At 63.9% G+C, this 23574-nt stretch overlaps 3 protein-coding genes across 3 annotated transcripts; all 3 read left to right on the plus strand.

Annotated features, from left to right (window-relative positions):
* Nucleotides 1–689: 689 nt before the first annotated feature.
* On the plus strand, nucleotides 690–6242 carry RASSF1 (Ras association domain family member 1; the record flags this gene model as incomplete). Its single annotated transcript, XM_084269682.1, has 6 exons — nucleotides 690–939; nucleotides 1698–1819; nucleotides 4776–4880; nucleotides 4959–5253; nucleotides 5650–5765; nucleotides 5872–6242. The coding sequence occupies 6 exons, from the start codon at nucleotides 690–692 to the stop codon at nucleotides 6016–6018; spliced, it is 1035 nt and encodes a 344-aa protein (XP_084125808.1). The 3' UTR covers nucleotides 6019–6242.
* Nucleotides 6243–6577: 335 nt separating this feature from the next.
* On the plus strand, nucleotides 6578–11066 carry TUSC2 (tumor suppressor 2, mitochondrial calcium regulator; the record flags this gene model as incomplete). The annotated part of the gene is made up of 3 exons (XM_084269683.1): nucleotides 6578–6732; nucleotides 7027–7147; nucleotides 8307–11066. 3 exons carry the CDS (start codon nucleotides 6578–6580, stop codon nucleotides 8370–8372), a joined length of 342 nt encoding a protein of 113 aa, XP_084125809.1. The 3' UTR covers nucleotides 8373–11066.
* Nucleotides 11067–14487: 3421 nt separating this feature from the next.
* LOC311196282 (uncharacterized protein) lies at nucleotides 14488–20546 on the plus strand. Its single transcript, XM_084269816.1, has 8 exons — nucleotides 14488–15520; nucleotides 16125–16214; nucleotides 16984–17375; nucleotides 17794–18154; nucleotides 18607–18779; nucleotides 18899–19829; nucleotides 19950–20039; nucleotides 20131–20546. The coding sequence occupies exons 1-8, from the start codon at nucleotides 14585–14587 to the stop codon at nucleotides 20446–20448; spliced, it is 3291 nt and encodes a 1096-aa protein (XP_084125942.1). The 5' UTR covers nucleotides 14488–14584; the 3' UTR covers nucleotides 20449–20546.
* Nucleotides 20547–23574: the final 3028 nt, after the last annotated feature.

Raw genomic sequence — 23574 nt, forward strand, 5'->3', positions numbered from 1 at the left:
TGGCCCCCTGCCCACCATCCCCTCACTAGGGTTAACTGGTGGCCTGCTGGGCCTTGTGCTGCATCCTCCCCTCTCCCTGGGCAGCGGCCGCTGCTGAAGGGCTGGAGCCTTGGCCTGAGCAGGGCTGTTAAAGGTTGATGGTGCTTGCACAGCCGTGCAGCTCATGCTGTGAGGGTGTGTGTGCGTGTCCCGAACCAGGCAGTCACCTGTGCTGCTGCTGCAGGAGCCACGCTGAGGGGCAGGAAACCATCTCAGTCTGGCCACAGCCCGGGCCGAGCAGCTCAGGCTGCGGCTGGACTGAGTGTGGAGCTTTGCTGGGGACGCTTTGGCTGCTTCTAACCCGCTGCCAGAGGCTCCCCCAGCTCCCTTCCCCGCTGGGAAACTGAGGCAGCGGGCGAGACTTGCCCGGGTGCTGGGAGCACTGGCGGAGGGAAGGCTGCTGCCGGAGCGGGGCCCCCTCTTTCCCGGCAGCGGCTCTGGGCGCCTCATCCCCGCCTCCAGCCCGCCCCGCCGGGCTTCACGGACTCGGCGGTAGCCGTCGGGATCCCGGGACGCTGCGCTGTTCTCCCCCCTTCCCCCGCCGCCCCCCTTCTGCCTCAGTTTCCCCCGCGTTGCCCCTCCCGCTCCCCGCCCCGGGCCCATCCCCGGCGCCAGCCCCCGTCCCGCCGCCGCGCAGCGCCCCCGGGGCCATGGAGCTCATCGAGCTGCGGGAGCTGCAGCCGGAACCGCGGACGGGCCGGGGCCGCCTGGAGCGGACCAACGCGGTGCGCATCAGCCCGGCCCGCCGGCCCGGCCCCAGAGCGCACCCCGACCCGCGGCTGACGGCGGCACCGGGCGCCGGGCATCGCTTCGAGCCGCAGCGCCGCAGGGTCCACACCTGGTGCGACCAGTGCGGGAACTTCGTCTGGGGCGGCGGCAGGAAGACCCTCCAGTGCCGCTGTGAGTACCGCGCCGCGCCCCGGGCTTCCCGGCATCCCCACGGGGCATCCCCACGGGGCATCCCGCCACCGGCAACCCCCACCGCTGGGCCCCGGGCATCCTGGTAGCAGGCACTGCTACTGGGCAGCCGGTGTCCCGGCACTGGGCACGGGCAGCCTGGCACCGGGCACACAGGCCGGGCACCGAGCATCCCGGTGCTGGGCACAGATACTGGGCACAGGCAGTTATCCCGAGTCAGGACTGGGCATCCCTGCACTGGGCATGTGTGCCAGGCCCCTGGGCACCAGACATCCCTGCACTGGGCACCTCCACCAGGCACTGGGCAGCCCCCTACCAAATACTAGTCACTGCACTTCCCTATGCTGAGCACCCCTGCCAGGCACTGGGTATCCCTGTAGCAAGTACCTCCTGCAGGTGCTGGGCATCCTGATACCAGCTGTTGGGCATTGGGCATCCCTGTACTGGGCACTGCCCATCCCAGCCACCAGGTACCAGCGCTGGCCAGCCCAGGCAGGGAGCACAGGCACCACGGTATTGGCCAACAGCGTGGCACAGCACCGTGTCCCACGTGGGTGCCTCCACCCCTCCCACCTCCCTCCCTTTCTGGCACCAGCACAGCATGGGCAAGCAGCCAGCTCTGGGCACTGGTACTACACACCAGCCCTTGCAGCACCAGGCACAGGTATTGTCCCCAGCACAGGTACTGACCCCCACACTCAGGGCCATGGTGGTGACACTGGTTCTGTCCCTGTCCCCAGACTGCAGCTTCATCTGCCACTACCGGTGCCGGGCCCTGGTGCAACTGGACTGCAGCGGCCCCCTGGGTGCCAGCGATGAGGATGATGACGCAGAGCAGGCGCTGGAGAAGGACACCAATGTGGTAGGGCATGGTCTGCGTCCGCAGGGAAGGGGCGTGAGGGGCAGCCAGCACGGGGGCTGCCCAGCTGGGGGTGGGTGTGCTGGGCTGCCCAGCTGTGCCATGTGAGGCCATGTCATGTCACACTAATCTACGCAGTGCTACGCTGTACCACGCTGGGCTGGGCTGGGCTGAGCCACGCAGGGCTAGGCTGAGCCTTGCAGGGCTGGGTTGGGCTGAGCCTTGCAGGGCTAGGCTGGGCTGTGCTGTGCAGGGCTAGGTTGGGCTGTGCTGTGCAGGGCTAGGTTGGGCTGTGCTGTGCAGGGTTAGGTTGGGCTATGCCGTGCCGTGATGAGCTATGCCGCACTGGGCTGTGCTAAGCCATGCTAGGCTGGGCTGTGCCGTGCCGTGATGACCTATGCCACACTGGGCTGGGCTGTGCTGTGCAGGGCTAGGCTGGGCTGTGCTGTGCAGGGTTAGGTTGGGCTGTGCCGTGCCATGATGACCTATGCCACACTGGGCTGTGCCAAGCCATGCTGGGCTGAGCCTTGCAGGGCTAAGTTGGGCTGTGCCGTGCTGTGATGAGCTATGCCGCACTGGGCTGTGCCAAACCATGCTGGGCTGGGCTGTGCTGTGCTGTGCAGGGCTAGGCTGGGCTGAGCCTTGCAGGGCTAGGCTGTGCTGTGCTGTGAAGGGCTAGGCTGGGCTGTGCTGTGAAGGGCTAGGCTGGGCTGTGCTGTGCAGGGTTAGGTTGGGCTGTGCTGTGCAGGGCTAGGCTGGGCTGTGCTGTGCAGGGTTAGGTTGGGCTGTGCCGTGCCATGATGGGCTATGCCGCACTGGGCTGTGCCAAGCCATGCTGGGCTGGGCTGTGCTGTGCTGTGCAGGGCTAGGCTGTGCTGTGAAGGGCTAGGCTGGGCTGAGCCTTGCAGGGCTAGGCTGTGCTGTGCTGTGAAGGGCTAGGCTGGGCTGTGCTGTGCAGGGCTAGGCTGGGCTGTGCAGGGCTGGGCTGGGCTGGGCTGGGCTGTGCCGTGATGAGCTATGCCGCACTGGGCTGTGCCAAGCCATGCTGGGCTGGGCTGTGTTTGGCCATACCAGGCTGGCCCGAGCTGTGCCATGCCACATGCCATATGTGCCACGCATGCCGTGCCACGCCGGACAGTGCCGAGCCGGGCTGTGCCCACACCGTGCTGCCCCGGCCGTGCCGTGCCCAGGCCGGGGTCCCGCCGTCGCTGGGCGGGTGTGTCCGGTGCCGGGTGAAATCACCGCCGGAAGCGGGGCCCCGCCGCACCGCCCCCGGCCCGCGTCAGCCGAGACGCGCTGGGGCGGAGGCGGGGCCGGGGGCCGGTAGGGTAGCGGCGGGAGCGCGCTACCGAACTGAGCCGAGGCGCCAGCGGGCTGAGCTGAACCGAGCCGAACCGAACCGAGCCGAACCGAGCCGAGCCGAGCTGAGCCGGAACGGGACCGCGGCTGGGGCCAGGCTGAGCCGCGCCGGGAGAGGAATCGAGACCGGGCGAAGCCGCGCCGGGACCGGGAGCGGGCTGAGCCGAGCCGGGAGCGGGCTGAGCCGGGCCCCAGCCCGGGGGCCGGCCGGGCTGGCGCGGGGCCGGGTGTGCCCGTGTGCCCGCGGGGCCGCGGGGCGGGCGGGTCGGGCCGTGGCCGCCGCCGCCGCGCCCGTGGCCGGGGGCTGCGGGGCGGCGCTGGCTCTGCGGCGGGGCGGCGCGGGGGGCACGGGGGGCAGCACGGCCAGCAGCGGCTACTGCAGCCAGGAGGACTCCGACTCCGAGCCCGAGCTCTTCTACACCGCCCGCACCTCCTTCGGCCGCCGCCCGCGCCGCCGCCAGGTCGGTTCCCGGGCCGCCGGCCGTGACATCATGGGGGGGACGCGGTGACGTAAGCCGGGGGAGTGCTCTCCCCGGGGCTGGGTGCCGGGGGGAGCGGGAGGCGAGGGGACGGGGACGGTTGTGGCCCCGCCATGGGGAAAGCCGGGCGTGGGGGCGGCCCTGCCGGGGGGCCGGTGTGGGGTGAGCGTGGTCCTGCGGTGGGGCAGGAGTGAGACTGAGCAGGGCCGTGCTGCGGGGGATGGGGGGGTAGGGGGTGGTCGTGCGTGGCCGTGCCGTGGGGCAGGGTGGTCCTGTGCTGTTGGACACGCTGCTATGGAGGGAGTGGGGCTTTGCCGCCTAGCACAGCAGCCCCATGGCCTCCCAGGGCTGGAGCTGGTCCCAAAGGGGGTGAAGGACAGTGCTTGGGGGGCTCCTGGGCTGAGCTACCCGGGGCAGCCTCAGAGCTGTGTCTTCCCGTCCCTGTCCCCGCTCCATGGGGGCCCTGGCTGAGTCTGGCAGTGCCTGTGAGCCGTGGTGTGGCCATCGGGGCTTGGAGCCCCGGGTGCTGTGAGGATACATGCAGCTCTGCACGGCAGCTCCGCGGCCCCACTTAAGTACTCATTAGGGGGTGCCGGTGGTGGGGACGCTGAGCCAGAACTTCCCGGGTCACCCTTGTGCAGGGCCGGCACTTTGAAGCAGGGTGCCGGCGGCATGGGCGGGCTGCTCCCCCAGTCTGGCCCTGCCCTCCTGCTCTGAATCCCAGGGTGTCTCGCCGGGTGCCCAGCCTGTCCTGCCACCCCAGTACTGGGCTGACAGCACTCTGCCTTGGGGACACCTCTCTGATCTGGGGTGCTTGGAGGGAACGCCCGGCCCTGGGGTGTCTACACAGCGGGTTCACTCATCCCTGTGGCCCTGGGAATGGAGCTGGGGCTGAGGGAGGGGTGGCCGGTGGGGGTGGTATCCCCGGAGCGGGGCTGGGACTGCCGTGAGCTCAGCTGTGCTTCCCCGGCACAGCCCAGCTGGGCTGATGCAACCCCGCGCAACGGTCGGTGTGTGTGTCAGCCGGCATTTCGGGGAGGGCTGGGAAGCAGCAGGATGCCGAGGCGGACGGAGGGCTCCCTCCAGCTGAGGTGCTGCTCAGCCCAGCCACTGTCACGCAGGATGAGCCCAGTGAATGGGAGAAGGCAGAGCTGGACCAGGCGCAGGTGGAGCAGCGGATCAAGGAGTACAACAACCAGATCAACAGCAACCTCTTCATGAGCCTGGTATGGAGCCAGTGTCGGGCTGGGAAGGGGGGGATGTCCTGCCCTGGCTCTACTTACCCCTCCATGGGTGTTTTCCAGAACAAGGATGGCTCCTACACGGGTTTCATCAAGGTGCAGCTGAAGCTGGTGCGCCCCGTCTCAGTGCCAGCCACCAAGAGAGTCCCCTCCCTGCAGGCGGGGCGGTCGGGGCCGCGCACACAGGGGGTGAAGCGCCGCACGTCCTTCTACCTACCCAAGGGCACCGTCAAGCACCTGCACATATTCTCCTACACCCGTGCCAGCGAGGTCATCGACGCCCTCCTCCGCAAGTTCACGGTGATTGACAACCCCCGCAAGTTTGCCCTCTTTGAGAGGTCCGAGAAGGATGAGCAAGGTAGGAGCCTGGGGTGGCCCTGTCTCTGCAGTGGTGGCCGTGTCCCTGTGGTGGCAGGGTAGGGGGTAGCCCCACGGTGGCAGTGTCCCTGGGATGGTGGGAGTGTCCCCTGTGATGGCTGCATCCCCACAGCAGTGGTGTTCCCTGTGGCAGTGGTGTCCCCCGAGGTGGCAGCATCCCTGTTACAGTGGGGGGGATACCCCCTTGGTGGCAGTGTCCCCAGTGGCTGCGGGGTGTGAGTGATGTCCCCAAAGCAGTAGTATCTCCATGGTGGCAGTATCTTTGTAGTAGCAGGCTGCCCTGTGGCAGGGGTGCCCCTGTCGTGGCAATACCCCTGCGGTGGCGGTGGTGGCCCTGTGGCAGTGTCCCCCATGTGACACTTGGCTGCTGTTGCAGTGTACCTACGGAAGCTGGCCGATGAGGAGCAGCCCCTGCGGCTGCGGCTGCTGGCCGGGCCCAGCGAGAAGGTGCTCAGCTTCGTCATGAAGGAGAACGAGACTGGGGAGGTGAATGTGAGTATGGGGACGGGGAGAGGACTGGCACCCACAGCTCCCGGGGGCCGTGGCTGTGGGGGAGGATGCCTCATCCCCGTTCCCATAGCATCCCCTGTTCCCACAGTGGGATGCCTTCACGCTGCCGGAGCTGCACAACTTCCTGCGCATCCTGCAGCGGGAGGAGGAGGAGCACGTGCGCCAGCTGCGGCACCGCTACGCCTGCTGCCGCCAGAAGATGCAGGAGGCACTGGCCACGCACACGCCGGGATGACCACGCACTGCCTGCACCAGTGGCCAGCCAGTGCACTGGGACCCTCGCCTGCCGGCGGGTTGGGGCACCCAGGAAGGGGGGGGTGGTGGCGGCATGGGGCACCCCGGGACACACCGGGCCGTTGCAGCCCCCGTGGGGCTGGCCCAGGGAGAGGGTGTCCCTTGGGAGAGAGCTGGTACCCCTGGGAGGAAGCGGGGCGTCGAACACCAATAAAGGCAGCTTGGTGACGAGGCCTGGCCTGCGGCGTGTCCTTGGCGGGGAGGCGCCTGGCACCGCAGCGGGATGCGGCGGGAAGGGGCGGCGGGACCTGGGTGGCGGCGGCGGCGGCGCTCGAACCCGCGGCCTCGGGGATCCCAACGGGCTCCGGGCGGGGAGGGGAGGGGGGGGGGGGCCGCCACGCGCCGCTCTCACGTGACGCAGGCGGCCCCTCCCTGCGCAGGTCAAGTGCGGGGGGGGCACCGGAAGTGGCGCAGCAGCGGCGGCGTACGCAAGGAGGCGCTCGGTCGGTGTGGCCGGGCGGCTCCGGGCCGCTTCCCGCCCCCCCGCCGCCGCCGCCGCTATGGGCGCCAGCGGCTCCAAGTCGCGGGGGCTGTGGCCCTTCAACTCGCCGGCGGCGGGCGGCGGCGGCGGCGCCGAGGGCCCCGGCGGGCAGCAGGCCCTGGCCCGGGCGCGGGCCGCGCGCGCCGCCACCCCCTTCGTCTTCACGCGGCGCGGGTGAGAGGGCGGCGGGGGGCGGGGGGGTGTGTGGGGGGGGCGGTTGCCATGGCAGCAGCTCCGCTGCGGGGTCAGTTCCGGCCTGTCCGGCTACCGGCACCGCCGGGGTCGCGGCCCGGCCTTCCGCGGGGTGCCCGGGGACGGGAGGGCATCCCTGAGCCGGCCCCGGATGGTCGCTGCGGCCCCTCGCAGGGCTGGTGCCGCCGGCCCGGGCCGGCTCCCTGCCCTGCTCGGGGCGCGGGCCGGCGGCAGCAGCGGTCGGCGGGCACTCACCTGCCCCTCCCCTCCCGGCAGCTCCATGTATTACGATGAGGACGGGGATCTCGCCCACGAGTTCTACGAAGAGACAATCGTTACCAAGAACGGGAGGAAGCGTGCCAAGCTGAAGAGGATCCACAAGAACCTGATACCTCAGGTAGCGGGTGCAGGAGGGTGGGGGAGTCTGACTGCCAGGGTGCCACCCGACGTCCTGGCTTTGCAGGAGCAAATGGGCCTTCTTCCTCAGGGAATCTTCTTTCTTTGACATGTTCACGTTCCAGTTGTCTGCCCGGTAGTGACAGTAGCGTTGGCAGCAATCTCTTTTGCACCTCACTGGTGCTCAGGATTTAGTTTCCCCTTAAAATAAGCAATTGGGGTGGAGCCAGACAGAGGTTGGGACACTGGTCAAGTGTCTTGGTGAAGGAGGAAGAGTGTCCAGGGGCAGAAATAGAGAAAAGACTGAACCAGGGCTGGAGAGAGACCTTGCAGGAACCTTTGCTGAGTAACCAAAAAGGTGTGACTCTAGTGAGCACCTGAGGCAAGCTGCTGGCATGCTCCAAGGGGCAAGCAGCCCGCCGTTGGGATGGGAGCCCTCTGAGTGCTGCGCAGGCAGTTATGGGGCCGGGGAAGGATTCAGTCCTGCTTCCTGTTCCCACAGAGGCAGGCTTGGGCCGTGGGACTGACTCCTCGTCAATGTGGGTTGAAATACACCCAGTTGGAAAGCTTGCCTGATCCAGAGGGAGCGTGTCTGGAGCCCCTACTTCCTACCCCCCCACACACCCCCACCACTACTCCCCCACCTGTCAGTGGCTCCTCCCGGTGCTGTAACAGGAGAAGGCTTGGACTGAGCATGGGAAAGGGCCTGTGGCTGGCTCGGAGGGGGTGTGCATTCACCAGCCTCCCCTCTGGACAGAAAGCTGCTTTTCTTGTGCGCCAGCTGCCCTGGCTGCTTTCTCTCAGGCAGCTCTTTTCATTCCTTTAAATCCCTGTGAATGAAAGGTGCCGGATGAAAAGCCCTGACAGCCAATATCTGCCAGTCATGCAGCAGCTGCTCCACAGGCAGTGCCTGGCAGAGCAGCTCCCTCCTTTCTCACCCTGCTGAGCTCTGGACCCGCCATGTGTGGCAGCTGGCTGCAGCTCCCTTGGCTCTCCAGGGAGGAGTTTGAAGGGCAAAGTGCTTTCCCTTTGTGTGCTGCTGTTCCAGGGGTACCTGGTGTCACGGCAGCTTTAGGAACTCCTTGAGGGCATGGTGTCCTTGCAGCTCTTGGGGCTGTTGTCCCCTGGTCCCCTCTGTTCACTGCTGACTCTCCTTACAGGGCATAGTGAAACTAGAGCACCCTCGCATTCACGTGGACTTCCCGGTGATCATCTGCGAGGTGTGAGGCCCCAGACTGCTGCTGCCTGTGGGTGGGAGGCCCTGCCCCACCGCCCCCAGCTTCACCAGTCCAGGCTGCATCTCTTCCTGCCCGAGGAGGACTCTGGACATGCGGCGAGGACGGTGGCTCTCCCCTCTCCTGGAGGTGAGGCAGGGCAGAGCAGGCTGGGCTGGGCTTGGCTAGCAACTCCTCGCAGGAGATGGGTGACCTGGTGCAACGACTGCTTGCAAACATCCTCGCTTGAGACAGAAGGCTAGAATACCTTTGGATGGGTAACTGGAACTGCAGACGAGCTGGTGGGTTTGAGCTGTTAAAGGGAGATCGAGCCTGCACTTCTCACCAGAGAAAACCCCCTGCTTCTCAGGTATGCGGCCCAGGGAGAGCCAGGGCAAGGTAACGCACTGCCCCCAGCACCAGCAGCCCTCTGCGTCCCTCTGGCCCCGTGGTGAGGCGGCTGGTGTTGCAGCGTGTTGCTGGGCACGGGCGTTCCGTGGTGCTCCCCTGGATGGGGCTGGCAGTGCAGGACAGACCAGGCAGGCTGAGGGGGGCCCGTCTCGAAGCGTATCCGGCTGTCTGCTGCGTTCTTGGCACAGGGATGGAGATCAGATGCTGCTCTTTCAGACCTTGGCCTCTTCCCCCCTGTGTTTCCCCGCTTACACGAGCACTGAGGAGGTGGGCTTTGCTGCTGCTCGCAGTTCTCTGCCCAGAGGAGATCTCTGCAGTCCGTGCTGGTGGCAGCGAGGCCTCTGGCTCTGCAGCAGCCGCACCCTCCGCCAGCTGGCTCCTGCTGGTCACCATCCCTCGCTGGCTGCTGGGAGAGGCATCTCCACCTACCCTCCTCACCTCCCACTGTGTCTTGAACCCCAGTGGGGTGGGCCCTGACAGATCCCAGCAGGAAGGAAATCCTCTCTTCCCTCCTTGTCCACCAGAACCAGTCGATCAGCGTGCCTGCCCTGGCTTGGAAATCTCCCTGGCGATGTGAACTGTGGCTCCTCCCGCATCCCAGCTGGCAGCAGGAGGAGGAACGTGATGCACTTTAAAGGGAGGCTTTCTGGTCCGTTTTGGAAGGTCCTGCTCTTTTCCTCCTCTTTCCCCCTGCTCTAGAAGGTCAGGGTCACCTTGGCAGCACCAGAAAACCTCTCACCCCTGTGTGTTGGCCCCAGGGCACTGAGCCAGCCGCTGTGGGGCCGGGGAAAGGCCTGACCCCTCTCCAGCACTGGGAGCTGCTGCCTTCCTGCTCGGGTGCCCCTGGACAGGGTGGGGGGAGGAGGACTGTCCGTGGGGCAGCCTGGCACAGCTTTAAACTGGGTCAGAGCCTGCTCCCCACAGCAGCCAGCTCGGCTTTCCTCCTCTTTCGTTATAGAACTTATTTACTTTCTAAGCACTTCAGATGTTTGCTACCTCGATTTTTAATTTAAGCTGCTGGCACTTGGCTGCCAGCCCTGTCGGCGTCTAGGTTGGATGTATCCATCCCCACGCCCACCCAGAGCCACCTGGGCGTGGGGCCACATTCCCAGCTTCAGGGAGATACCAGCAGCGAGGTTGTTGCCATCTTCCTGTCACCACCTCTTCCCTCCACGTCCCTCTCTACCTGCTGTTCCCGCTGACAGGAGCCAGCATGGAGGGTGAAGTGAACGGGCTGCCTGCTGCCAGGCAGGGAAGCAGGGGCAGGGCTGGGCAGGTCTCCGTCAGGGAGCTTGTCTACACTGTGATGCTGGGCGCTTCTTTTGACATCTTTTGTTCTGCTTGCTTGAAAGAGTCTTGTCTTAAAACAATCCCCCACTGAAGTGTTTCTTATTTGCACCACCTGCTCTCGAGTTTCTCCCGGGCTGGCTGGCTGGATCTCCCTGGGAAGGGCGGCCCTGGGGTCCCGCAGGAGAGCAAGAGCTGCTGTCCCTAGGAAGAGGAGAGAAAGCTGTGGCTGGGCTGCCTGTGCTGCCTTGCCCGGTGCTGTCCCAGGGTGTGGGATGCTGCACACCCCGCCTGGGGTGCGGGAAGAAGGCGGAGGAGTGGGGAGAGGGCTGGTGCTGTTTGCCTGTCCACACTGGGAGCCCCTTGCCTGGCTGCTGGCCAAAAACCTGCTGAGGCGGCCTGGGGAAGGAGGGGAGGGGGAGGCAGAGACTGGCTTAGTGAGGATGCTTTTGTCCTCCCTGACAGCCTGCCCACCCTTCCCCCCAGGGTATCAAGCATGTTTCCCCTAAAAAAACACCCCTCCACACACTACCACACACCACACAATCCCCTCCCAACCCCCGTGTCACCTCCATAGGCTGCCAACAAGCTGCATCCTGCCCTGCTTCTTCCCAGGCCGGTCCCCCAAGCGATCAGCCTTCCCCCATCCCGAGCCCCCTCCTTCTCCAGCCCTCCTGCGGCACCGGCGCCTTGGGAGCACCTGGAGGGATCATAAAAATGTGAAGGTCACTGTAAATAGTTTCTGTGTCCACTGTGGTGTTGGAGCAAGCAAAAAAAAAAAGGAAAGTTTTTCTTTTTCTTTCTGTTCTGTTTTTTAATCCTGTCTGTGTGGTGTTGTGCTTTCCTGTGTGGATGTGTAGCCGAATCGTCCTCACTGACACTAGGCTCCTTGCTCCTCTAGAGTCAGGGCAGGACCCCTGGGTTTGGGAAATGTACACTATTTATGGTCCTTCCTGCCAGTGCATCTGTCCACTTTTGTTAAATTTCAATAAAATTATTTGTAGATCCCACAGGTCCAACAGCTGTTTGACTGGAGGGGGGGGGTGTAGGTGGGCGAGCACCCAATCCCATGGGCAGAGGAAGATGATGGGAGAGACAGGAGGAGGTGGGGGTCTGGTTGCTGCCAGTGCTCTGAGCCCCCTGGTATTTTTTTTTTTGGGGGGGGGGGGGGTGCACACATGTCTGAACTGGTTGGTGAATGAGCTGTGAGTCTCTGCAGTTCCCAGGCGGCTGGAGTAGCCGGGGCTGAGGGCTGCGTCAGACTCCACTCACAGCCACAGTGACACCCTTTAAATACATAACTGAAATGGATTTCATAGAATCCCAGACTGGTCTGGGTTGGGAGGGACCCCAAGGAGCACAGAGCTCCAACCCCCCTGCCACAGGCAGGGACACCAACCTCCAGGCCTGGAGCTACACAAGGTTGCCCAGGGCCCCATCCAACCTGGCCTTGAACACCCCCAGGGATGGGGTACCCACCCCCTCTCTGGGCAGCCTGTTCCAGCCCCTCACCACTCTCACTGTAAAGAACTTCCCCCTAATATCTGATTTAAACCTTCCCTCCTTTAGCTTTAATCCACCCCCCTTGTCCTGCCATTCTCTACCCTTTTAACAAGCTGATTCCCCTCCTGTTCCTCTGCTCCCTTCAGGGACTGGAAGGCTGCAATGAGGTCCCCCCACAGCCTTCTCTTCTCCAGGCTGAACCAGCCCAGCTCCCCCAGCCTCTCTCCATAGGATTCCTATAGACACACGTAAATATAAGTTCCTTGTGCAGCTCGACAGGGTTGGAGCCCAGGCCCCTCTCCCCCTCACATGGGCAGGGAGGTGGGGGGATCTGCCTGTCCACTCCTTTGTCTCCCGTCCTGCTGAATCAATGTCTCGTTAATCACCGTCTCTCCGGAACCCAGCGTGACCCCGTGGTGTTGGGATGCCGCCTGTTCCCTGAGCAGTGCCGGATTATCCGGGGGGTGGGAGGGGAGCGTGATCTCACTTTGTGCCCCACGTCCTGCCCCCAGCCGCCCTGAAGATGTTTCCCTGCAGCCCCGTCACCTCTCATCATTTCCTCCACGCAAGCCGGCTCGGAAACGAGCCGCTGACGAAAGCTGTGAGGGAGTGTGTGGGGTGGGGTGTCCTGCCAGAGCTCTGCCTGCAGGGGATGAGGCTCCGGGCCTTGTGCCTGCTGATACATAAGGGCCACAAGACCCGTGGGGGACGGATGGCGGTGGCCTCGAAGGGGACTGGGTGGCTTCTTCGGGTGTTAGAGCTTTGCAAGGCTAAACGTGGCAGCGGCCATGGGGCCACCCCAGTGCCCCCACTCTGCTGCCTGCGAGGCAGGGCCGTGCCAGCCTGGGGCAGAGGCGGGTGCCCACCTCCCCTCCCAGCCCCTCCGCTCCGTTCCCAAGCTGAGCTTCTCTCTCACCTTGCTCGGACCTGCCTGGTGTGGGAGGATGTGATCCAACCCCCTGTTATCCCATGTGTCCAGGAGGGATCCTGTGAGGCAGCTCCCTTGGCTCTGCTTGCCGAGGGCACTGTCCACCTCTGCTGCCTGTGCCCCTCTGCTCCTGTGCACCATCTGGGAATGGCTTAACATCACCTTGAGGGGCAAGACAGGAGAGGGGAGGATGGATGTATCTGGTCGCCCCCTCCCTGCAACCCCAGGGTCTTCCCTGTGGGAAGGGAGGAGGGAAACCGAGGCAGGCGATGCAGAGGGTGGAAAATTTTAAGCAGTTCTGCTGCCAGCAAAGGGAGTGTGTTTACTGCCTGCAGGGGAAGGGCAGTGCCCACCAGCACTGACATTTCTTGGCTCCCTGCAATCTTCCCCGAGGGTTTTGGCAGCCAATCCCCAGCCCGTGGCTGATGGTCCCTGCCCTGCGTTGCCCATGGGGTGCAGCCTCCCCTTCAAGCATCCAGCCTGGACAATGTGCCTGTCCCTGGTGGTCCTGTCACCTCGCAGCGGGAGCTTTACATTGACACCCCAGCAGGTCCCACTAACCGGGCTCATCTGTGGGTGCTTGTGGCTCTGGGCTGGGCACCGCCGCCACTGAGGCCCCCCCCCCACCCCCGGTGAACAATGCGGGGCTGGGCGCTCCCACCCGCTCCCTGGGGAGCTGGCGGGTGGCTGGGGAGCGCTTCCGCAGATTGAGCCTGCTTCCTTCCCCCGGCACACCCTCGCTCTCCGGCCCTGGTGCTTCCTCTGCAGGGGCACCCGAATGGCCCCAGCCCAACAGGGTCAGCCCTGGCTGGAGGAGGCAGGGGACAAGCACGACAGCTGCCAGTGCCTGAGCCCTGCCTGTCCCGCTGCCTGCCTGGGGCACGCACTGGAGCATCAGCCCGAGGAAGGAAGCCCCCCAGGTCCTGCTGTGCCTGCAGCCCCTCTTGTCACCACCCCCTGACCCCGTGTGTGTCCCCCCTCCTCCCAGGGCAGGAAACCCATGGAGCTGCTGCTGAGTCAACAGCACCGACTGCCTGGGCCAGCACAGGACATCCTGCCGGGAACAGCACCGCCCTGGGGTCACCATCGGCCTGGGGACACCGCCAGTGTGGGGACAGGGGGGACACTGCTGCTCCTGGGACACCCCTTCCCTGGCACATCGCTGCTCTGGGGTCACCCCCACCCTGGCGGGGCTGTTTCCCTGGCGTCACCACCCCTCTTGGGTCATCACCGCCGTCCCGAGGTCACCACAGGCCTGGGGTCACCACCGTTTCGGGGTCACCCCTGCCCTGGGGGGGGGGTCACCGCTGCCCTGGGGACACCGACCCGGGGCCACCGCCGCTCCGGCCCCCCCGCCCCGCACAGCGCCGCAGCCCCCTGCGCGCCGCGACGCCCCCTGCCGGCGCCCCCCCAGGCCCCGGCCCGCCTCCTTCCGCCGCGCGGAGGGGGGGGCGGGGCCTCCCGGGCCGTACCAAGCGCGGCGCGACTCGGGGGGGCGACACGCTTTCCCCGGTGCCGCGGCCCCACGGAGGTGTGTACGTCGCGGGGGGGTCCGCCGACGGTGCGCGCCCCCCGGGGCCCCGCGATGGTCCGCGCCGCCACCCCGTCGCGCCGCGGTCGGGGCGAGGCCGGTCGGGGCGGGGGGGTGGCGCCCCGCGGGTGGTGCGCGCCGGGGAGGTTTAAAGCGGGCGGCGGGGCAGAGGCGGCGTTGCTGGTGGTGCGCGGCGGGGGGATGGCGTGAGAGCGGCGGCGAGACCCGGGGCGGGGGAGCGAAGCCGGAGAGGTGGGGAGCGGGGCCGCGCCCCGGCGCTTTGTGTGCCGGTCTCGGACAAAGGCGGCGCCGCGCCGGCACCCGCGGGAGAGGCGGGGAAAGGGAGGCGAAGGGGGATTGGGGAGCCGCTTGGGAGCCCGAGCTTCCCGGGGGCGCGGGCAGAGCCGTCCCGGCACCGCTCTGCCCCGGGCGGGGGTGGCGGTGAGGGCGCTTGGGGCTGCCTCGGGGGGGTGGGGGGTGTGAGTGGGCAGCGCCGCTCCCCGCCCGCGTTCCCCCTCTGACCCGCGCTGCCCCACCCCCCCCCCAGGCCCCCCGCTGGGCAGGATGCGCGGGGGCTGCGCGGCGGCGGCCGTAGCCGTAGCCGTGCCCTGGCTGGCCCTGCTGGCGCTGGCCCGGCAGCCCCCCGAGAAACCGGCCGCCGCCCCCCTGCTGACCCGACGGCCGTTCCTGGTGGCCTGGAATGTGCCCACCCAGGACTGCAAGCCCCGCTTCCAGGTGTCCTTCGACTTCAGCCTCTTCGACCTGCAGGCCTCCCCCAACGAGGGCTTTGTGGGGCAGAACCTCACCATCTTCTACAAGGAGCGCCTGGGGCTCTACCCCTACTACAACAGCCAGCGCGTGGCCATCAATGGCGGCGTCCCCCAAAACAGCAGCCTGTCCGAGCACCTCGCCCGCCTCCGGGAGGGCATCAGCAAGTACATCCGCTCGCCCACCAAGGAGGGGCTGGCTGTCATCGACTGGGAGGAATGGCGGCCAATCTGGGCTCGCAACTGGAAGCCCAAGGATGTCTACCGGGAGGTGTCGCAGCAGCTGGTGTACCAGCAGCAGCCCACCTGGACCCGCGAGCAGGTGAACAAGCAGGCGGTGTTTGAGTTCGAGTCGGCTGCCCGGCAGTTCATCGTCAGCACCCTGCGTGTGGCCAAGAGCTTCCGACCCAAGCACCTCTGGGGGTTCTACCTCTTCCCCGACTGCTACAACCACGACTACAGCAAGAACAAGGAGAGCTACACTGGGCAGTGCCCAGACGTGGAGAAGACGCGCAATGACCAGCTGGCATGGCTCTGGAGGGAGAGTATGGCCCTCTACCCCTCCATCTACCTTGACCTGCTCCTGGCCTCCACCCCCAACAGCCGCAAGTTCGTGCGTGCGCGGGTGATGGAGGCCATGCGCATCTCGCAGCAGCACCACGATGGCTACTCCCTGCCTGTCTTCATCTACACCCGTCCCACCTACATCCGCAAGCTGTATGTGCTCAGCCAGGTAGGGCTGCTCCACTGCTTGTCCCAAGCCCTGGGCGCCTGGCCTCTGGAGTCAGTTGAGGTGGTCCCTGTGCCGATCCCTGTCCACAGAGTGGGATGGCTCTGGAGGCTGGTGGTTGCTCTTGTGGTGTAACCAGCACCCCTGCGGTTTGGCTCTCCCTGCATGGGGTGGGGAGAGGCATCCTTTGGCAGGGGGCTGGCCCTGCCTCCCCCAGGGGAGGGTGGGGGTCATGGTGTTGGGTTCCCCAGTTCATGTCCTCGGTGGGTGGATGATGGGCTACCACAGACTGAACAAGATGGGCAGCAGCAGGAGTGGTACCAATAGTCACCATCGCAGGGGAAGTGCTTGGGAGGTGCTGCAGCCAGTACCTTGGGGTACATGAGCCCACAAGCCCTGTGCTGTGTTGGCTTAGCCCCTGAGGAAGTGGTGATGGTAAGCCTTGTCCCCCAAGGAACTGGGACAGTCCCTTCTCCCCATAGCCTGGAGCAGGGTCTTGCCTCCCCAGTGCCACAGCAGGTACTTTTGGGCAGGCTGTACTGAGATGGGGGTGGTGTGTGGGAGCTACATGCAATCTGTGGGCACTAACCAGTCTCTCTCCCTGCAGTCAGACCTGATCTCTACCATTGGAGAGAGTGCAGCACTGGGAGCAGCTGGGGCCATTTTCTGGGGTGATGCAGACGACACTAAAAACCGGGTACGTTTGGGATCAGTGTGCCAGGAAGGCCAGTGGGATCCTGGGGTGCATTAAAAGGAGTGTGGCCAGCAGGTCAAAGGAGGTGTTCCTCCCCCTCTACTCTGCCCTGGTCAGGCCCCACCTGGAGTGTTGTGCCCAGTTCTGGGCTCCCTGGGATAAAAAAAAGACAGGGATCTCCTGGAGAGAGTCCAGAGGAGGCTACAGAGATGATGAAGGGCCTGGAGCATCTCCCCTGTGAGGAAAGGCTGAGGGAGCTGGGGCTGTTCAGCCTGGAGAAGACTAAGGGAGGACCTTATTAATGTTTATCACTATCTCAAATGTGTGAGACACAGGGGGAAATGGCCACCCTCTTTTCAGTGGTCTGTGGGGATGGGACAACGGGCAGTGGTTTCAAGTTGGAGCACAGGAAGTTCCACATCAATATGCAGAATAACTTCTTCATAGTGAGCGTAACAGAGCCCTGGGACAGGCTGCCCAAGGAGGGTGTGGAGTCTCCTCTGGAGATATTCCAGATCCATCTGGACGCCGACCTGTGCAACCTGTCCTAGGGACCCTGCTTTGGCAGAGGGGTTGGACTTGATGATCTCTGGACGTCACTTCCAACCCCAACAATTCTGTGATTCTGTGCCCCTGGGGCTCCCAGGGAGATGGGGGAAGAGTTACTTCTCCCCAGAGGGAGACCAGCAGTTTGAGTCTGGGGTGATCTCTCCATCTGGGGTGCTTCTCTTTGGTTACCCCAACATGTCCTGATGTCTTCCTTCCCCCCCAGGACTCATGCCAGATCATCAAGAACTACCTGGAGGGAGACCTGGGCCGCTATATCGTGAATGTCACGACGGCAGCACAGCTCTGCAGCACGGCGCTGTGCCAGGGCCGGGGCCGCTGCCTGCGCCAGGACAGCACCGCCGATGTCTTCCTCCACCTCAACTCCACCAACTTCCAGCTGCGGCACCGTGATGCAGAGCACCCCCAGCACCCCCTCTTCTGGGCCGAGGGCCAGCTGTCTTCAGCTGACATCCTCTTCCTACGGACCCACTTCCGCTGCCACTGCTACCAGGGCTGGCAGGGCAGCGGCTGCCAGGTGCCTGCTGGCCCCAGCAGTGATGCTCCTGCCCACCTGGCATCGCTGGCACTTGGGCTGCTGTTGCTGCTTGTAAGCTGGTGCTAAAACTCCCCATGGACTGAGCTTCTCCCCCCTGCCCCAGGACCCTGTTTCTGTGGCAGTGTAGGGGACCTACTTCTGACATCCCTATCCTGCCTGTAAGGTAGCTGGTTTGTGGGGGCTGCCCCTCTCTGGGTGGGTTGGGGTGGGGGAGAGCTGTGTGGGTGCCCTCCCTGCTGCAGGGTGGGTGTCCCTGCCCCGGGGATGAAGTGGGGGGTGGGGTGGGGTGGGGGTGTGTGGGGGTGCCTCTCCTGTTGTAAGGAGAGGGATGGGGGCAAGGGGTCATGGGGGCAGGGAGTGGGTGCTGTGTGGTGCTGAGCCCCTGTGTGCTGCCCCACACCGAAGTGCTTTACCTCGAATAAAGCTGGGCGGAGTGTAAATCGGGTGTGGGGTGATTTTCGGGGAGGGGGGGTGTAGGGGTCGTACAGGTCACCCTACTGTTGCCTATCCCCGCTGCCTAGCGGCATGGCTTCCCGGGGCAGCGGGGCAGGTAGGCCAAGGCGCTGCAGCGCTCACAGGGAGCCGCGTGGGACCGAGGGGATACGGCCGCGTCCCGGCCACCCACGTGGAGGCCGCGGCGGGACCGGCGCGGCTCCCCGCGCCCCGCCCCCGGGCTGGCCCCGCCCCCGGGCTGGCCGCGCCCCCGCGGAGGCACGCGCGCCACCCTCCCACCCGCCCAGCCGCGGGCTTCGAGCGCCGCCTCCCGCCGGCTCCCCCGTACCGGGGCCGCCGTCCTGTCCGCACCGTCCGGGGGCGGCTGCAGCGGGACAGCCCGGCCGTGAGTGGCCCTGGCCGCCCTGTCCTGCGAGCGGCCCCGCGCTGAGCTCTCGCCTGGGTCCTGTCCCCGCTCCCCGGCCCGGCTCTGCCTCTGCCCGGGCACGGCTCGGCCCGGCCTCCCTGCAGCGCCCCTCCGGCGCGGTGCGCGGCCCCGCGCGGGTGCCCCCTGTGCCTGCTCTGCCCAGGCCTCAGTGTCCTGTGCCACGCGTGCCTTCCCGTGGCTCCTGTCCTGTGCCACGCCTGTCCCCAGGCGGTGCCTTCCTGTGCCGCCGCCGTTCCCCGCGTCCTGCCCCATCCTGCGAGCTGCCTCCCGGCAGCCCTGTCCTTCCCCCCGCCCGCCATTTCATGGCTGATGCTCGGCGCCTCCTCAGCGGTGCCTGCCCGGCGCAGCCCACGGCCGTCATCGTGACCTTGACACCCCCCCGCCCCGTCTGTGTCTGTTTGTCTTTCCAGGCCAGCTCATTGCCGGCCCGTCACCGGGTGTTGACTCTCTGCATTCCTCTCCGCCGGGCCCGCCGCCGCCAGTCACTACTTGGGGCTGGCAGGCTGCTGTCCCCACGCTGGGGCTGCCGTGCTGGGCTCCGACTGCTGATAACTTCGGGGACTTCAGATGAGGAGGTGGAGAGGTGACCCCGGGTGACTGGCACTGCCCGGGGACGGGGTGTGGGCAGCCCAGCCCAAGGTCAGGCTGGGGATAAAAGTGGCGAAGTCCAGGTCTCAGCCAGTCTTGGACCTTCCAAGACAGCTGTAGGACCTGTCCTGCATCTGCTGGCACCATGGACTCAGGGTGGTCTTGCTGGGTCTTTCTGCTGCTCCTGCCCATCACAGCCTGGGCCACGGGGCCCGGCCCTGTCCTTGTCAACCGCCCCTTCATCACCATCTGGAACATCCCCACCGAGCGCTGTGCCAAGAAGTACAATGTCACCCTCAACCTGGAGGTCTTCGATGTTTTGGTGAACAATCAGCAGTCCTTCATGGGGGAGGATGTCACCCTCTTCTACAGTGAGAAGCTGGGGCTCCTCCCCTACTACACACCCACGGGGGTGCCAGTAAACGGGGGGCTCCCCCAGAATGCCAGCCTGCAGGCCCACCTCCAACAAGCCATCCAGGACATCAAGGTCACCCTGCCCAGCCCTGCCTATGGTGGGCTGGCTGTCATTGACTGGGAGAAGTGGCGCCCGCTGTGGGTCCGCAACTGGGCCTCCATGGACATCTACCGGCAGAAGTCGGAGGAGCTGGTGCAGCAGCAGCACCCACAGTGGCCCCCCAAGGAGGTTGAGGAGACGGCCAAGAAGCAGTTTGAGCAGAGTGCCCACAACTTCATGGAGAAGACCCTGCAGCTGGGTGAGACCCTGCGTCCTCACGGCTACTGGGGTTTCTATGGCTTCCCCAACTGCTACAACAATGACTTTGACAGCCTTCCCTACACTGGGATGTGCCCGGTGGTGGAGCAGCAGAGGAATAAGGAGCTGAAGTGGCTCTGGGAGAGCAGCCGGGCACTCTACCCAAGCATCTACCTGCCCACCTGTCTCAAAGGCACCAACAAGGCTCTCGCCTACGTCCGTCACCGTGTTGCTGAAGCCTTTGCTGTCCAGCGCGGCATCAACATAAGCGGCCTCCCAGTCCTGCCCTACTCCCAGATTGCTTTGGCCAACACTGTCGACTTCCTCTCCCAGGTGATGGGGATGTGGGAACCTCTCAGGCTGATGGCTTGGTGCAGGGAGCCTTTAGCTCTGCTGGGGGGTGGCACAGGGAGCTTTGAACACCCTTGACTTCTTCTCTCTCCTTGGGTACAGGAGGACCTGATGAACACCATCGGGGAGAGTGCAGCTCAGGGCGCTGCTGGTATTGTCCTCTGGGGCAGCCTCAACTACAGCACCTCCAAGGTGAGTGCAAGTGGGTGGCACCACACCACTCACCCCCAGGAACCCCCCCTTTCCTGGCCACATGGGCTCTGACACGCTTGTGCTGTTGCAGGAGATGTGCCTGAGGCTGAAGGACTATGTGGAGGGGCCCCTGGGCCACTACATCGTCAACGTGACAGCCAGCGCTGATATGTGCAGCCGGAGCCTGTGCTCTGGCCAGGGCCGCTGCGTGCGCCAGGAGAACAAGCAGGGCTTCCTCCACCTCGACCCCTTCCGCTTTGCCATTGACCTGCACATTGGCAAGCCCTGGCTGGTGGCCCAGAGCCTAGAGCCTGCTGATGACGTCTCCCGGCTGGCTGAAGAGTTCGTCTGCCAGTGCTATGACAAGTGGGAGGGACCCCACTGTGACACCCAGGGCTTCGCCGAGTAAGCTTCTGCACCCTGCTGGGGACACAGGGGTGGGCAGGATGACAGTACCCCACGCCATGGGCTTGGGAACCCGACCGTGGGGCTGCTAATAAAACAGTCAGGCACACATGTGAGTCTCCTTGTGTTCACCTGTGGCACATTCTGGAGCACCATCGGTGCCTCGCAGTGCTGCTGAGGGCTGTGCATTAGGTTGGGGGTCAGAGAAGCCAGAGAAAGCCAGAGAAAAAGAGGAAACAATGGGAAAAAACATAGGAAAGGGGATAATGGGGAAGAGGATGAGGAAAGGGGGAGTGATGGGGACTGGCTGGTGAGTGGAGGTGATAGGGTGAGAATACATGTCTGTGGCCAGCCGTGTGCAGGGCTCGCACCCTCTAATCCCTAGACATGCAAGGAGCGGTACATAGAACCAGTGGTTTATTAACAACAGAACTGAACTCTGTGTCTCCCTCTGGAAGAAGCATCCGTCTTCAGGGCTGGGGCAGCAGGTGTAGGTGGGGGACTCTGAGGCTTTGGCCATGGTGAGGCCTAGGGCCCAGCAGAGAGGAGGCTGCTGCCAGGAGGGGCATTGCCACCCGCGGGGAAGGACAAGCAGGGTGCTGGAGGCCACCCGGGGTTTGGCTGCTGGGTGCTGGCAGGAGGAAGAGGGTCAGAGGGCTGAGGATCTCACTTACTGCTGCTCTCTACTGCTTTGGAAGGGTGTGGGTGGCTACTGGTGCAGAGGGGTGGGCTATGTCAAGGAGGCCAAGTGCTGCTTCAGCCTGTTGTCGCTTCAGCTCTTCCCCAGCTGCCCCAGCGTGGGTCACTGCTATGGGTGCAGTCATCAATCACAGAATGTCTCTCAGTCTCTCAGGCCCAGACTGCTCCAGCCTGGTCCTCCATGGGGTCACCAGCCTCCCCCCACAACAAACCTGCTCCAGCGTGGAGATCTCTCTCTCTTTCACTCATCTCTGTGTTTCTGTCTCTCTCCATGGGCTGCAAGTGCTGGCAGCACTTGCTCCAACGTGGGTCACAGCATCCCCTGTCTGTCTCCCCCTGCCCCAGCGTGGGGCCTCTCCACAGGCTGCAGGTGGGGTCTCCCCTTTCCCATGGGCTGTGGAGGGTCACTGCTCCACCATGGGTTTCTCCAGGGGCTGCAGGGGCATCTTTCTCTCTGGCACCTGGGGCACCTCTTTCCCTCGCTTCACTGGTGTTGGTGCCTGCACAGCTCCTCACACTTTCTCACTCCCTTCTCTGGGGGCAAAAAGTGGCTGCTGGCAGGTTTTTTCTCTCCTAAATGTGATTCCCAGAGGTGCTGTGACCATTGCTGATGGCCCAGCCAATGCCTCCGGCCTTGAGTTGGCTGGTGTTTGCTGACTTGGGCCTGCAGAAAGCTTCTGGCTGCTTCTTGCAGAAGCCACCCCTGCCCCTCCCCCCCCCCCCGCCCCCCCCCCACCTTCTCCACCAGAACCCAGCCATGCAAAACTACAACCCTAGCCTAGGAACACTCTGAGCCCCAAGGTCACTGCAACTGCTAGTGGGCTACCTGGGGAGGTTTCTGGGCAGGAACATCTTTCAATCCTCGCACCTTTGGCTTGGGAGTTACTGCTGGATGTTTATCATTTTTGAAGGTGGACGCTGGTAGAGATATAAAATTATGTATGGCATTCTTAGGACTGTTCCCTTGACTGTTACAGTCCCTCAAACCAGGATGAAGGGACCGATGAAGATTTCTACAGGTGGAAGTCGCCCAATCACCAGGACTTGTTCTCATAGGGGGCTTCATCTTCCTAGACCTTTGTTGGAAATATAATATAGCCTAGTGGAAGCAGTCTAGGAGGTTTTTGGAATGTGTGGGATAACTTCCTGACTCAGCTGGTTAGTGAGACTACAAGGGCAGGTGCCCTGCTAGACGTTCTGTTTGCAAACAGAGAAGGAATGATAGGAGATGTGGTGGTCAGGGTCTGTCTTGGGCAGAGTGACCATGAAATGGTAGAGTTCTATACTCTTGGTGAAGTCAGGAATGGGTTGGTAAAACTGCTACCTTGGACTTCCAGAGGGCAGACTTCAAATTGTTCTGGACACTGGTAGGGAGGGTCCCTTGAGGGGCAGTCCTGAAGGACAAAGGGGTTCATGATGGCTGGACACATCTCAAGAGGGAAGTCTTAAAGGTGCTGCCTAGGCCTTGGGGAAGATGTGAGACCTTAATGAGCAAACTGTGGGAATAATGACTGCAGGAGTAGCAAACAGGACAGCTGATGAAAGCCCACGAGAAAGTACAAAGAGGAGTTGTGGAAATCCCCAAGGGGACTAGGGTGTGTGCTTGTGTGTGTGTGTAACATACATATATATATATATATATACACACATACAGTCACACACACACACAAGCACACACTTGTGTGTGTGTGTGTATATATATACTGTGTATATATATATAAATATATATATATATCCATCCTGCTCTGAGTCCATGTATCACAGAATCACAGAATTACAGGGGTTGGAAGGGACGTCAAGAGATCATCGAGCCAACCCCAAATTTGCCACAAATGGTGCCCAACATGGGGCCCAAGAAGACAAGAAGATTAAGCACTGTACTGGTGGGTAGCTTGGCTGACTGAGGGGCTGCAAGGAAAACCAGGAGCACTGATAACTGCTGCACTGCTCTATGGGAGGTAAGCAGCTGAGAATGTGATGGGGAATTCCATCACAATAGAGCAAAAAATTATCATTGAAGTACTGAAACATATTTTGGATAAAGAGAGATGGGCCCTGGATGAGGCTGGTTTGAAAAGCATGTTAACATGGGCTCGGGTGCATGAGCCCTGACTGAAAACCCACACTGTCTATAACCCAAAGCTGTGGGATGAAATAGGAGTCCTACCATGGGACAAGACCACCAGGAGTGATAAGGCTGCAGCCAGTCTTTATGACAAACTCTTTATGAAGCTTGAAAAGCGTTGTGTTGGCTCTGAAGGGTCTGCTCACTAGCGCGTGGAGATGCTGATGCTGCCACCTACAGCACTGAGGGAGAGACAGGCGGGAAACTTCCTGACGGGCCTCTAGATGATCTTCCACAGATCCCCCTGAACCAGGAGCCGGGAAACCTGAGGAAAAGCCGGGCTTGTTTCCGCCTGAACCCCCCCTA

Source organism: Gallinula chloropus, assembly GCF_964237585.1.
Source record: "Gallinula chloropus genome assembly, chromosome: 12".
Taxonomy (NCBI): Eukaryota; Metazoa; Chordata; class Aves; order Gruiformes; family Rallidae; genus Gallinula; species Gallinula chloropus.